The following is a 16,073-nucleotide window of genomic DNA, read 5'->3' as shown; positions in this document are numbered from 1 at the left end:
AGCTCGGCTAAATAACTTTTGAGCTCGTCAAAAGCCTTTTTCTGCTCGGCTCCCCACTCAAACTTTGGTGCCTTTTTTAACACTTTGAAGAACGGTAGTTGCTTTTCGGCTGCTTGGGAAAGGAATCTATTCAATGCGGCTAGACATCCAGTTAGTCTTTGCACATCGTGTATGGACTTCGGCATCGCCATGTTCTGAATAACTTGAACTTTTGAGGGATTTGCCTTGAGTCCGTCCTTTGAAACCCAACAACCCAGAAATTTTCCCGAATCTACCAAAAAGGTACATTTTTGGGGGTTGAGTTTGAGGTTGGCTTTTCGGAGCACGTCGAGAGTGGATTTGAGGTTGTCTTCGTACTCCGAAGTGCTTTTGCTTTTGACAACTATGTCGTCGACATACACTTCAACCTGTTTTCCGATTAGGTGCCGAAAAAGCTTGTCTACCATCCTTTGATAAGTGGCTCCGGCATTCTTTAACCCGAATGGCATCTTTTTATAAGCGAAAATGCCGAAATCGGTAATGAAAGCTGTTTTCGGAGCGTCACTCTCATCCATCAACACTTGGTGATATCCTTTGTATAAATCAAGAAAACAGAAAATTTCGAAGCCGATCAAAGCTTCTACTTTTTTATCTATATTCGGAAGGGGATAGCAATCTTTAGGACAGTGCTTGTTTAGATCGGTAAAATCTATGCACATCCGCCATCCTCCTTCTTTTTTCTTGATCATCACAGGATTGGCCACCCAAGAAGGATATTTCACCTCGAATAGTACATCCGCTTTCAGTAATTGGCGGACTTCGTCATGGATGACTTGGCTTCTTTCTGCCGCAAAGAGTCTTTGCTTCTGTTTTACTGGCCGGATTGAAGGATCAATATTTAACCGATGAGTGATTACCTCGGGGGGCACTCCGGTCATGTCCAACGGAGACCATGCAAAGACATCTTTGTACTCCTTGAGGAGCTGAATGGTCTTTTCCCGGAGTAGAGGCGTTCCTGCGAAGCCGATCTTGACCGTTCTGGATGGATCATCTTCGTATAACTGAACGGTCATTGAGTTCGGCTCTGAAGTGACTTCGGTCATCTCGCTTGCCTCTGACTCCGGTTGCTGTGATTGCTATGCTTGATGGTGCCGAACTGATTGTTCGGCACTTTTAAGCGCAATCTGCAGACATTCTTTTGCTCTCTTTTGATCACCTCGGATGACCGCTATCCCACCTTTAGTGGGGATCTTGATGGTAAGGTGATAAGTAGAGCAAACGGCCCGAACTGTGTTGAGCCAGTCTCTCCCCAGGATGATGTTGTACGGGGACCGAGCTTTCACCACAAAGAACTCGATCATCGTATTGGAGCTTGTAGGCGCTTTTCCCACCGTGATCGGAAGGCTGATAATACCTTCAGGGCGGGTGTCCTCCTGGGCGAAACTTTTCAGAGGAAGTAGAGCCGGACTGAGCCGAGCTGGATCCACTTCCATTTTATCGAAACATTCTTTAAAAAGAATGCTGACTGACGCTCCTGTATCCACAAATACTCTGTGGATCAGTTTGTTTGCCACTCCGGCTTGAATGACAATAGCGTCTTGGTGAGGAGAGATGGCTGGGACGGGATCGGCATCTGAAAATGTAATCACTTCGTCTTTCTTCAGCCTTTTATGTGTTGGCTCCTCTTGATTGGAACCTCTGCGTTCTGCTTTTAGGGACGACTTAGTCTTCCCGGCAGGGAGAGCATCAATAGTCTGGATTACTCCATCATATTGCGGCTCGTCGTCGTCTTCGGGATCCTCATGCCTTTTCGGATCCTGAGGATTGCAGTTCGCACCTCTCTGCCTTTTGTTCTTTTTCGGCTGCTTGCTTTGGTATTTTTTTAACGTTCCTGTTTTCACAAGAACATCAATACCTGCAGCCAAATTTCGGCACTCCTCGGTATCGTGACCGTGGGCTTGATGGAAGGAGCAATATTGATCCTGAGGTCGCCGCGCGGCTGATTTCGTCATCCGCTTTGGTTTTTCGAACATATCGGAATGTAGTTCGAAAATTTCCGCTCTTGACTTGTTTAATGGTACGAACTGAGCGGGCGGCTTCTCAGGATTGAGACGTGGCCCCAATCTGCCTTGTACCGGTGCCCTTTGAATTCTTTCAAAAGGAGTTCGGCGAGGAAGCACCTGGCCGCTTTGATCGGGCTTCTTTTTCTCTTCTCGGGATGAGCTGTCTAAAGACCGTTTTCGACGGTCTGCCTCATCCGCACGGGAAAACTGGTCCGCAATGTCCCACATTTCTTGAGCTGTTTGCGGACCGCACTCCACGAGCTTTCTGTAGAGAGCTCCGGGCAGGATTCCATTTTGGAATGCCGAAATGACAAGTAGATCGTTGAGATCATCTACTTGTAGGCATTCCTTGTGGAATCTCGTCATGAAGTCGCTGATCTTTTCGTCGCGACCTTGACGTATAGAAAGCAGCTGAGCCGAAGTGATCCGGGCTTCCGCTTTCTGAAAGAACCTCCTGTGGAAAGCATCCATTAGATCTCGGTAGGATCTAATGCTGCCTTGAGGAAGGCTGTCGAACCACCTTCTGGCGTTCCCGATGAGCAGCTCGGGGAACAGCTTGCACATATGGACCTCATTGAGACCCTGGTTCGCCATATTATACTGATAGCGTCCCAGGAAGTCATGAGGATCCACTAGCCCGTCATAAGTCATTGACGGTGTCCGGTAGTTCCGCGGCAAAGGAGTTCGGGTGATATCGTCCGAGAACGGAGTCTTTAATGCTCCGTACATGGCGAACCCGATATTTCTTCGGTACGGAGGAGATGGAGTTCTCCTGTGGTTCCGGTACCGAGGAGGAACAGGAACATGTCGGGGTTGAGGATTCTTTCTCCTGGAAGACACGTCACTACTGCGGTAGTGACTTTCATGTCTGGATGAGGAGGGAGAATCCGCCGTTGTCTTCTCCGGCTGTTGGCTCTTCTGCAGGAAGGTTAAGAACTCCTCCTGCTTCTCGGCCAAGAACAGCTTGACAGCTTCATTTAAATCGGGCTGCTGGGAAGACTCGGTGCGATGACTCCTGGAGTGGCTTGTTCCTTCTTCGTGAGAACCGGAGGTAGATGTCTCCCGAGGCCGTTTTTCAGACCTGCGAGCTGGACTAGCTTCCTCACGGTTATCACGAACGGTATTATGGGTGTTATGTGATCTGGTATGCATTTTTTTGGGGTGGAAAAAGGGTCAAAAATTCGCTTTATCACAAATTTGGTTCTCTGTTTCCCACAGACGGCGCCAGTGATGAATCCGCGAATTTCTGATGTTAGTAAATGCTGGTAGAGAATAAAGACTACGACACAATGAATTTACGTGGTTCGATTTACTGAAGTAAATCTACGTCCACGGGAAGAAGGGAGGGCAAGATTGTATTGCTTGATCTGGGATTACAGCTTACAACACAGACTTGCTATATGCTATTTTATCTCTAGAGAGCTCAAAGGAACTTAACCCTTTTCTATCTGATCTAAGTTCTATTTATACATTGAACCAAGATCGTGGCATGCAGCACCATTTACTAGGCAGTGGATGTCGTGGAGATCGTGGCGATCTTGCATGGGTCCACTATCCTGCATGAGTTAATGACTGCTTGACACCACTAAATAGATCGTGGGTGTAGTGGAGGTGGAAATCCTGCATGAGTCCACTATCTCCTAGTTCGGTCGAATACTGAGACCGAACTGCCGAATTATTGCCGAGCAGCTTTTGCCGATCTGAGAGTAGAGCTTGATGCCGACCTGAGAGCAGAGTTTGATTGGTTGGCTTTTACCGAGCTGTAGGGCTTGTTTAGTACGTACTCCATCATATAACAAATGAGCAAGACTCACCTAATCAAGAAAGGTTGAATGAGTGAATGCTGAAAGTGGCTACCAAAATCCCAAGAGTTTTGAGGAAGAAAAGGGAAATGAAGAAATGAAAAAAGATGAGTAGCTGCTAATTTTTGCCAGCCACCATGGTAACATAATGTTCTCACAAAAAGCCAAGCTCAGAATGTTCCCACACTCATCTATCCCTTGAGAATCAGCACCACTGCCCCCACCACTGCTGCCCTCTTTCTCCCCTCCCAAAAATTTATTTCCCTTTTTCCCCACATATTTATGCAAAAATATCAAATTTATTTTTCACTTCCCTTTGAATCAGTAATAAAGATTTTAACTTTTTAATTCAATGAATAAAGAAATAAAAAAGTGCACAGTGCTAGGCACGCCAAACTGACACTGTGGTTGCACCCCATTCATCACATTGCTACATTTTTTACTTTCTCTCTGTTTTGGAGTTTAGTCAAATGTTTTTAGTATATTTTGTTTTGGAATGGAAAACGACTTGCCTTCTTTTATCTCACGTACTTTGATAATAATGGCATCCAACTCCATCCATGTTATTTACGTGAAAGAGAAATATGATAATTTAGTTGATTACAGTCAAAAAAGTTTAAAAAAAAAGAGTGATGCTAAATGGCCATAATATGGCCGGCCATAAAAAGTTAATTTAGTCCATTTACATGTATAAAAAAATTAGAATTATCGATACAAACTTATACGTGTGTGAATGGACTTGTGAGTTGATACTTATCTTTGAATTTCATTACGTAAAACACATTAATATCACGAATTAGTGTATACGTTGAGAAACAATCAAGAAATGACGGTAGTAATAAGTTGAGCAAAAACTACGAAAAAGTAACACTAACATGTTGAGCAACAAATAATGAAGATGATATAAAAGTAAAATCAAGTTGTATTAAACCAAAAATTCAAAAAAATTCAATTTTTTATGTTATTTAATTAATTTATGGCCGGCTATAATGTGGCCGCATAGCTTTATTCAAAAAAAAAATGGTGGTCGGATTTCTCAACAAAATATATGAAAGAGTCATCAATGGAGGGCACGTGGTGTACTCATCACTTATTTTGGAGTTACAAGTTGGATGTCCAATTAAAACACAACCCCAACACTTTTTTTTGTGATTTTTTAAAATATTATATTTAATTCAATTGATAATCAAGGTGGTTTGCTAAAAATTTCTATTGAGATAAAAATTGGTCCATGGTGTAGTAAACATTTAATTCACCTAAGAATATAATTTTACTTTAGATTATCACCGATGCACTAAAAATGTTTAAATAAATAAAGTCTGACATTCATTACTATTTGTAATCTGAAGATCTGTACAAGATATACCTGCGAAATAAATTGTACAATTATTACAGTCTCTGAAATATAATTATACCGGTCACGAGTATATGTCGGTTTAGATATACTTAATTTAGAGAAATAATTCCACCACATGTTAAATGAGTTTAAATTGGTTATCTGTGAAGCCGAAAGTTAAAAATTTACAGGAAAATTTAGGTTACGTTAAGAATATTTGAATTAATAGTTTGTAATTTATGGATATGCATCCGTTAGGATCTGAATCATTGTCTAGCTTTATTCAAAGCAAAATGTCATCATTAATTAATAATAATAATACCTCCGTCCCGCATTAACCGTCACATTTACTTTTTGCACTCATTTTATAAAAATGATAATAAATAGTTAAAGTCTAGAAATAGTAAAATAAAAGAGAGAATAAGGTAGAGAAGAATCTTTTTTACATTATTCTCTCTCTTACTTTTTTTATTTTCCATTTTAACTATTTATTATTATTTTAATAAAACGAGTGTAAAAAAGTAAATGTGGTAATAACAATTACTATGATATGAGAAAATTTGAAATTTGACGTGGACAAAATCTTGATGAATGATTAATTGTGATTGATGATAATACTTAATTAATTGAAGTGATGAGCAGAAAATGTCGTTTGGGATTGTCCGAAATAAAGCATATCTAGAGATGCTCTGCACTCTAAACTCAACCGTGACAGCACGTGCAAAATGAACCAACATATATAGATTCCTTTCTAATTTCTGCGTATTTACATTATAAAACTTTTTATTTATTAAATGGGCCTATAGAAGAACACTGAGGAATCTTTTATTCATTGTTAAAATGACAAGTAGCCCCTCTCACTCTATCAACTACGTCATCTCTTACGACAAAAACCTTAAAAATGTAGGTTTATTCAGACATTGTTCGTCCTCGAATAATGAGAAGAACAATTGAACAGATACAAGTCAAACACAAACAGGTTTATTCATTTAACCGTCCCGGATAATTTGTCTCATTTTTCTATTTCGGTCCGTCCCACATAATTTGTCTCATTTCACTTTTACCATTTTTGGTAGTGGACCTCATATTCCACTAACTCATTCCTACTCACATTTTATTCTAAAACTAATATATAAAAATAAGACCCACATTCCACTAACTTTTTCAACTCACTAGTCATTACATTTCTTAAAACCCGTGCCCGGTCAAAGTGAGACGAATTATCCGGGACGGAGGGAGTAGTTTGTAATGTAGGAGGAGAATTGGGCTAACTCACTCAACTCAAATAGGCGAATTTGAGGTTTAAATTCTGCTTGCAGATGGCTAGGAAACTTTTCTAGCTCGAGTAGGTTAGAAAATTGTACTCCATATATCATAACTAAAAATGTGAGTGATGTAAATGTATATTAATGTGACGACTAAACGACGTAACTTTGAACTGGAAACTTAAAATATATAGCATAAATTTGATCAAATGAAGACAATTGAGAATTTTTTAATCTTCATTATCATTTAAGTTTTGAAAGATTGGATAGCAACTAATTAACCCTTCTTAATTGAGTAGGGATGTAACAATTGGGTTCCAAAATGGGCTTTCTGCAGAAAACTAAGTATTATGATAGAAGACTTATTCGGGAATTGGCCCATTAATCTATTCAAAATGTAACTCTCCTCTCTAACCCAAAAACATCAATCAATATGAAAAATATACTCCACGAGTTTGGTAACTCCTTTTGAAAGTCAAATTCTTTGGACTTAGAAAATATGAGCAAATTAATGTGATTGATGATTGTGAAGGTCACTAATACGTGCTTTGTGATTATGATTAGGACTCTAACTCTTCTATGTGAAGTGTCGATTTTGAAAATTCAAAAAATTAAGTTCTTAAATTAAGTTTCTGCTTTTGGCACCAAGGACATTTCGAGCAGCATAAATTTTGTCTTTTCTATGCTTTTATTTCAACTATAAGCAGAGTATTTTCGTGACCTATACTTCACTTATAGTACTGATTTGATTTGGGATTATTGTCTGATTTCCACTTCTTTTACTTCAGGATTTAATGTGTATGTGTATCCATATTATTATATTGTATGGAGTAGAAATTACGTGTAGACTTTCGAATTATGATTATTCTTCTATAATGGTACGTAGCTAACAAGCAATTATTGTTGCCTAACCCAATTATGTAATTATAATTGGACTTATTTGTTTGCTTTTACCTAATAATCACTATTTACTATCCTTATGAGATGGGACTCTAGCAAATCTCAGCCAATATTAAAAAAAATGACTATCTACACTAATTTAGTGTTTCTTTGAGAGAGCAAATTGAATAAATGGATAAACAGAATCTACACTAATTTAGTACGGAGTAGTATTATTTTGGTGAATAATCTGAATTTTTAAAAATTTAATGGGTCATATAATCCTTCAAACACTCATCATATATTTCATAAATCTAATTTACCTCACAAAAGTGTTAATAATTTCGGACCACATCTTTTATTTCTACTTCGACTTTTTGCTGGAGTAAACTTTACTTTTCTATCCTCTCTTATTTTCTTTTCATTGTATAGTAATGTACAGCATGAGTTGTTGCCATCGTGTAAATAATTTGTTTTTTAAGTGAGATGATATTTTTTTATTTAAATGGTCAAGAAAAACGAAAAAGGTATCGTCTGAGAAATGAGAAATTCATCATTCAACGGTGAAATAAGGCATTGAAAAGGATATATATCGCCTCATGTCGCCATCACTCACTGATTGGCATATCATTTAATTTATTTAGACAAAAATAAGAATGAGCAATCGGTTTCAATTAGAATTTCTTGTGTAAGAAAAATAGATCCACCCTATATATAAAAACAATAAAAAGAATTAATATGTAATTATTAAATATGCCCGAGATTTATACAAAAGCATTCATACTTTAAAATTGGAAATGAATTATTAATTTTGTTATTGTTATCGTTTATTATGTGTAGGATGAGCATCATTACTGCAGCAATAGGAGCTGGATGTGAATATGAATTTAAAAAGTAGGAGAATATTAAAACTATAAAAAAAGAGGAAAATGAAATGTGATAAAAAGGGAATCAACAGGGAAAAAGAATCAAAATGGCGATAACATAACAACAATATATTTTAGACAAGAAAAAAAAGTAAGAGGTGGTCCATTTGGCACTAGGGTTGTGAGGTTTTATCCGGAACGTCGGCGTAGCCTCAAATTGGACTTTCGGTTTTGGTTTCGAAATCGTAATCGGTGTGTTAGATTTAATCAAAACCATCTTATCAGTTTTGTCGATCTAGTTTCAATTTTGATTCCAATATTTTTAAACCGCGAAATGACATTTACTCAGTGGTCGAAACACAATTGAATCGAAAAAAAATATGCGACTTTGGTAATATTGGTTTGGTTTCGAAAACGCAATCAGTGTTTCCGACTAATCAAAACTGTCATAACAATTTTATCAATTCAGTTTCAGTTTTGGTTCCTACACTTTCAAACCGTGAAATAGCGTTAATCGGCGATTTCGGTCGATACCCTGCTCAATAAAAAAAACATGCTGGCTTATATCTAAATTTGAGAAATTTCGTTAAAAATTTGTGAAAATTGACAAGACGCAAGATCCAAAACTGTAACCACGAAAAAGATAGTCGATCGGGTTAGACTTCCAGTCTTCCACTCCCCTTTAGAACCAAAATAGGCAGAGTGTACAAACCATTATTCTACTTGTCAATACCTAAACACACCAAAAACTGTAAAATACTGGGAATATGTATACAAAAAAGTGGTGACTTAAATAGCATTCAGATGTTGCAGCACTCCGAAGCTTCTCCTTCACAGCCTCCTTCTCTCTCTCTCTCTCTCAAGAGATGAATAAGGTGGGAGAAAACAACACAAGAGGAAGAGAGATCACAAGATGAAAGCTCATTGTATCATCACCATTTTCTTCATCCTCTCATTTGCTGCACACTCCAAACTCATCAATGAAGAGAAACACAACAAGAGGAAGAGAATTAGGATTCTGCACCACCCATTCTTCCCATACACTCCCTCTCCGCCGCCTCCTCCCGACCAAGACCGCCCATTCTTCCACTCACTTCCAGCGGATCAGAGCCACCAAACTCCACCCGCACCACCGCGGCAGAGCAATTCGATCAAGAAGCTCGCCATCGCAGTCTCCTCCGCGATGCTGGTGCTGGCGATGGTGTCGGCCGTGGCGTTCGTCGTCTACAGCCGCCGCAGCAAGCAACGCCACGAATCGCAGAAGCTCGTTGGTGGGAACGAGGAGCCGGCATTGCCGCCGCCCTCCAACTTCCTCTACATCGGCACGGTGGAGCCATCCGCCGCGAGCGTGCTCAGCGAGGGCGGGGACGATGCCTCGGCCTCGCCCTACAGGAAGCTGAACTCGGCCAAGCGATTCAGCCGCTACAGGCCGAGTCCGGACCTGCAGCCTCTGCCGCCGCTGACTAAGCCGCCCCCTCCTCCTCCGGCCATCAGCTCGCCGCCGCCGATGCCGTCCTCCGACGACGAGAGCCACGACACCATCTTCTACACGCCACAAGGCTCGTCGGTGAGCCACGAGTCGCCTAGCTCGCGCCACAACCACACCAACAGAGTAGCTCATTCCAAGAGAAGTTCACCTAAATCACGCCTCTCAGCATCATCTCAGGATACAAAGCCGGTCACCATACCCTCCATTAAGCCGCCTTCTCCGCCACCGCCGCCGAATTCTCAAAAAAGGAACAAACTTGCACGTCCGCCACCGCCTCCTCCTCCTCTGCTGCCACCGTTATCATCAATCGCAATTAAATATGGAGATGTACAACATTCCAAACCACCACCATTTTCCAATAAAGTGATAAAACAAGAGACAAAGAGTCCTAGTCCCAAATCAACTTTCACTGACAGTTCAACAGTGAAAGTAGATGTAGAGGACAGTGGTGGATCCAAACCAAAACTGAAGCCTCTGCATTGGGACAAAGTACGAGCCACCTCGGACCGAGTCACAGTTTGGGACCAGTTGAACTCCAGCTCCTTCCAGTAAGTAGACAGATGCTTTCTTTGTAGGTGTGGAAGCCAATCCATACTTATAGATCATGTACTTTGCAGGTTAAATGAGGATGCTATGGAATCCCTTTTCGGGTTCAATTCTGCGAATTCGGTTCCAAAAGATGCAACTAAAAAGTCAGCCACGGAGCAGGAGATCAGAGTGTTGGATCCGAAGAAGTCCCAGAACATCGCCATCCTGTTACGTGCGTTGAATGTCACCAGAGAAGAGGTTGCTCAAGCACTTCTAGATGGTATGTTACACTTCTGTGTACCTATTTATAGCTGTCTCAGTATGAAGTTATAAATGGTTAGGTGAGAAATAAAAGTTTCATAAATTGAATGCATATCCAGTCATAAAAGAGAGATATCAGCAAGAAAAACTAGTCTCCCATTAGTGCCAGAAAATTCAAATTAAGGAGTATCATTCTTTAGTGAGTAATTTATACCTTGACATCTGATGCTTTACAAAGAAGAACAAGAACAAATTCTTTGTAACAAGTATGAATCTTCAAACATACATAATATAGTTAAGATATAAGCACATAAATGGCATGCTGGAAAATTGTTATATATACATTAGGGACAGTGGCGCGTGCTCATAGCAGAACGGTAAGCACATAGCGTAGCGAAAGAACATTTGACTGCGTAGTGAATGAGACGTTACCAAGTTCCTTCGGGTGGATACACAATCATGGAAAGTGAATGTTATTTTGTTGCTGCAGGAAATACAGAGGAATTGTGGCCTGAGCTGTTGGAGACTTTGGTGAAGATGGCACCAACCAAGGAGGAAGAGATCAAACTCAAAGACTGCCAGGCTGAAAGCTCGAAATTGGGTTCAGCAGAGCGATTCCTCAAGGCGATTCTTGATATACCGTTCGCCTTCAAAAGAGTGGAGGCCATGCTTTATAGAGCCAACTTCCACACAGAAGTAGCATACCTGAGAAACTCTTTTCAAACACTGGAGGTAAGAGGATATTCCATTCTTGAAATGTTAAAGGAGTGTACAATAGATGTAAAATCTTCCTACAAACAGCTCATTTTACTATGCAGGAAGCAAGTGAGGAATTGAAGAATAGCCGCATGTTCCTAAAGTTGCTTGAAGCTGTTCTACGGACAGGGAACCGCATGAATGATGGCACGAATCGTGGCGATGCGAGAGCCTTCAAATTGGACACATTGCTAAAACTAGTAGACATAAAAGGCACAGATGGTAAGACAAGCTTACTTCACTTTGTTGTCCAAGAGATAATCAGAGCAGAAGGCACGGATTCGGATCCAGCAAGTGAAATTACAACAAATTTCAAGTCTAAAGAAGAGGAGTTCAAGAAGCAAGGACTGCACATCGTGGCCGGGCTGAGTAAAGAGATCGGCAGTGTCAAAAAGGCAGCAGGAATGGACTCGGACGTACTTAGCAGCTACGTCTCTAAGCTTGAAATGGGACTCCAAAAGGTCGGTTTGGTCATGCAACACGAGAGGCAAAGCAGTCAAGGAAAATTCTTCAGTTCAATGAAAGAGTTTCTTGAAGAGGCTACTGATGAAATCGCGAGAATCAAGGCTGAAGAGAGGAAAGCATTGTCACTGGTGAAAAAGGTGACTGAGTATTTTCATGGAAATGCTGCGAAAGAGGAGGCTCATCCGTTCAGGATTTTCATGATCGTACGCGATTTTCTCTCTATACTGGATAACGTGTGCAAGGATGTCGGGAGAATGCATGATAGCGCAACGATAGGGGCAGGGAGATCGTTCAGGATACAAGCGACTGCATCGTTGCCAGTGCTCGATAGATACCACACAAATCCGAGGGAAGATAGCACCTGTTAATCTACCTATGGGTGAAAAACTACCCCATTTGATCCCAGGATGCTTATGAAGCAGCAAAATCACAGAATGACAGAACAAGCATCATGTACAGCCACATACCACATCCCAACTACACCATGGAAGTGCAAAATCTACAATCGAAATTTACAGAAGGAAAGAACTCAAACAAGTAGCTGGGAAGGTGGAAATTTTGAACGATATGTATAGCTACAATATCTAGCAAGCATGTGAAATCAATAGGAAAGAGGAGCTTTATGAATTAGTTTACTTTTTCTTCTAAACAATAGGGATTCAGATGAACAATCTTCTTGCAGTTTATATACACATATAATGATCTTAAAGCTTATTTTCAATAAGTTAATGAATAAAAGTGCATTCTTTCTTCGTATAAACTAATCCAAACATTCGTTTTCATGCAAATTTATAATTTCAATCTATCAGAAGCAAAATCACGAAAACTGTAGCACATGACCTTAAGGTGTTTGATACAATGCCGCACTTGGAATTGCAGAAAAGCGCAGCAAATGATGACTGAATCAACGTGGAAAATACATAAAGATTTGCTAATTTTGTCCCTTAAAGCATCATCAAATTTGCTATATTATGTTCTACCAGCAATGTTCATATTTTTTTTCACTTTATCAATTGATTACATAAAAAATAAGCACAAACTCATACATTTCCCTAACATTTATTATTTCTCAGTTTCATTTCTAGATTAAATTTTGTTTCCCTATCTTTTAACAAATTGAACTCAGCTTTTAGTAGATGCTTTTGCCTTTTTCCTCCTGTTTTTTGTCTTTTCCTTTTACTACTTTTTAATTTTTATACATGTCGTTTTCAATATTAACAAAAAATTGTTTTCACTCATTTTTTGTAATGTTTTTCCAATTTTGTATAAATAATTATATTAAATAATGTGCCAACATTAGTCATACATTGAAAAGTCACTCTTAAAAGTCATCTTCATCTGCAAAATATTTTTCTCCTTTATAGAAAGTCTTATTAGAGTGATTCAACTATTACAACTAAACAAGAATCTACACCTTCCATTCTAATGTACTCATCTTTTTAAATGAAAAAAAAAATAAAGAATGGATATATACAAATATATAATTGGGAAGGTATGGCATCAATTCTTGATCGCAAAATATGAATCAAAAAATGAAAAATAGAAATGATTATGTATTCTCATCTTCAATTCCTGGTATTATGTTGAATCCAATGAGAGAAAAGGACCTCCAGTTATACTCTTTGATCTCACTATTTTCTTCACCAAAATTCTCCATCTAACATCGTCTTTCTTGCTCTGTCTCCTCCTCCTCTGCCTAAAATTTCTGCAGTACCAAACTCCAATATTAGGACTTGGTGACATACCAATCAAAAAACACACCCAAAGTGGACATTATCAATGCTAATGTGGAGTTTGGGTGTGCATCGACAAACCCTTACAACATCATCTAACATTATATGATGGGGAAGCAAGAAATGACCTGCACAGTGGTACACTGCAACCATCCCGGGTAGGGCAAAGACGCGAGTGCAGTTCCAAGATTTGCCACATTCGCTTGCAATGGATGCATCTACCGGAGCTTCTCATCTTGCATCCAGCAAAGTGGCGGACGAGTGCTTCAAGGCTCTTACAAGCCGGGTATTCACAGGGGCCTTGATCATCTCGTGGGGCCTTATCGTGCGGCCCAATGGTCCGACATCCGTCTCTGAATATGTGAACTATCGCCTCCATTGCTTCGTATAGCTGCATGTATATATTCCTCTCATTCTGCTTCCTCTTCCTGATCTTTCGTATCTGGCAAAAGTTTCAAATGTTCCTTGTTAGCACAGGAAGCAGAAAATATCTCTCATTCTTGAGAATTTCTGATGCTTACAGCTTCATCATCGGTCAAAGACTCGATTAGTTCCTTTTCTAGGGCTGGGTGGCTCATTCTCATGTCGTGCCACCCTTCCGTGGATACTACTGCCTTGATGTTCGACACAATGAAGCGATGGCACATGATGCTCAGCCGGGGAGAGTCACACAGCAAAGCAAGTTGAAAGATATCAACTACATTCTCGATGTTCATCAATTTTGTCTCCAGCCAACGCTCACATAGATGCTTTAGTTCCCCAACGGCATATGCATGTGACAGCGCCAACAAGGGCAGTGCGAATGTCCTCATTTTTCCTTCTTCATAGCTACAAATAGTAAAACAAATTGGTGAGCAAGGTGCAACATGCGCATATCTAACCGGTTTCTTGCTTAGACCAATTTTCCAGTTAAAACAACATACACAAACAGAATGTATGGAATTAAGGCGCAGAAACAGTAAACAGGAAACTACTTGCAACAGCAACCCTATGTTATGAGTTCAGTTGGAGCTATCCACAAAGTAGAAATGCCAATTTTCGATTATTAGATGCAATTAAAACGAAGAAACCATCTAACCAACAAATGCTCTCAATAATCAAAAGTCACTTCATATTTGCACTAGAATGGTTGAAGAAACTATGCATGAACAGCAATAATGACTTGATGTTAAGTTCTTTACCACGATGAATATAAGAACCGGATGAAAACACTAACTGCTTCAGATGGAACTCCACGAATTAGGATTGATCGCGGTTTTCTTTGACCTCGGCCTTTCGGTTTGGTTAGCATAGCCTTGAAGACTGGAGAAGCCATGCCCTGCACTCACCAAATCAATTCAAAAACTTGCTACATTTAACTTTCACTTAACATGTGTATGTGTTCTCCTGAGAAACTCACAAGAATACTGGCATGCGCGTAGATGACGCCACCATCTTCAGTCGAGATGGAGATATCAGCTCGATAAGCCTCATCGAAGAGGCGATCCGAATTATTTGCAGCAGTATGAGCACAGATGCAACCCTCCCTCCTCTTGAATCCACTTGTTAACATTCCTATTTTGTGAGAGGGCAATGGAGGTGGAAGAGGCAATGCCTTCTCCAAACATTCCTCATTTTTGTAATTCATTTCACCTCTGCATAGGAAAAATAACACAACATTCCAGCTTCAAATTATATATGAATCAACTTCAGCTCAAATTGCAATAACAGCTCATACACACATAAATCTCATCTTTTCAACCCATTTCATACATAAGATAGAATTACAAATCATGTGACATTGATTCAATAGAAGATCAGCGTCGTTTGATCCATTGCCACCAACAGAAACAAAATCAAAATTCAAATAAAATCTCTAGATCTGTAATTCATAATCCTAATAAGCCAAACATAAAAAAGGGTAGCAATTATAAAATCACGAATTATTCGGATAATGCGAACAAAAAAGGGGTAATTCCAGCATTACCTTTGCAAATCCTTGCAGAGGAGAAAATGTATACAATGTCAGAATGAGAATCGTCGTTATTGATGATCAATTGATAAATAATATTCAGGAGGCAATCTCTCAAGTAGATTACAATTTTGTGTAATTAGCACTCTATTAATCTTGCAGCAATTGGATAATTTGCTAACTGTTGCAAGAAATAGAGAGATATAAATTGAGTGAGTTCTATATATGAAAGAGAGTTTGATGCAAACTCAAAAATGGTGAGTATATATATAGAAATAAACACAACACACAGAGACACACACACACACATATACATATAGTATATGATTGACGGAAATGCGTTGGCGTGTGAAGAAGATCATACGGATAAATTAAAAAATGTGGAAATGATGTGGCAATTTGTCAGCTCTTTTTCTCCCTTGCACAAAAACGTGCGGTCCAAAAAGCTACTACACAATTTTTTTCATTTTCACATAGTGATTCCAAAAAGAATAATTCGAATTTCGGATTTCTTTTATAAATTATGGATTTTTATTTTTTTAATTCGATAAAAGTAAAATATTATTCAAAAATAGGATGTCAACCAAAATGCTTACATGAAGAATGACAAGTATTATTGTGGATTTAGTCGTAATCCGTGAAAATGTGGAAATAGCATTTTATGATTTTTAAATTTTTTAAAATAATCTCGTATTGTTTT

General features: G+C 39.3%; 2 protein-coding genes across 2 annotated transcripts; one reads left to right on the top strand and one right to left on the bottom strand.

Annotated features, from left to right (window-relative positions):
- Positions 1-8,844: 8,844 nt before the first annotated feature.
- LOC121769698 (formin-like protein 6) lies at positions 8,845-12,445 on the top strand. The gene is made up of 4 exons (XM_042166433.1): positions 8,845-10,227; positions 10,297-10,487; positions 10,959-11,200; positions 11,287-12,445. The coding sequence occupies exons 1-4, from the start codon at positions 9,104-9,106 to the stop codon at positions 12,055-12,057; spliced, it is 2,328 nt and encodes a 775-aa protein (XP_042022367.1). The 5' UTR covers positions 8,845-9,103; the 3' UTR covers positions 12,058-12,445.
- A 577-nt stretch (positions 12,446-13,022) lies between these two features.
- Positions 13,023-15,628, bottom strand: LOC121772671 (BTB/POZ and TAZ domain-containing protein 4-like). Its single transcript, XM_042169860.1, has 6 exons — positions 15,389-15,628; positions 14,822-15,056; positions 14,604-14,740; positions 13,944-14,250; positions 13,551-13,864; positions 13,023-13,394 (listed from the first exon to the last, which is right to left on the bottom strand). Exons 2-6 carry the CDS (start codon positions 15,047-15,049, stop codon positions 13,268-13,270), a joined length of 1,113 nt encoding a protein of 370 aa, XP_042025794.1. The 5' UTR covers positions 15,050-15,056; positions 15,389-15,628; the 3' UTR covers positions 13,023-13,267.
- Positions 15,629-16,073: the final 445 nt, after the last annotated feature.

The sequence above is a fragment of the Salvia splendens genome, chromosome 16 (assembly GCF_004379255.2).
Source record: "Salvia splendens isolate huo1 chromosome 16, SspV2, whole genome shotgun sequence".
Taxonomy (NCBI): domain Eukaryota; kingdom Viridiplantae; phylum Streptophyta; class Magnoliopsida; order Lamiales; family Lamiaceae; genus Salvia; species Salvia splendens.
Note: the sequence above shows the minus strand (reverse complement) of the source record. Positions and strands in the feature narration are given on the sequence as shown.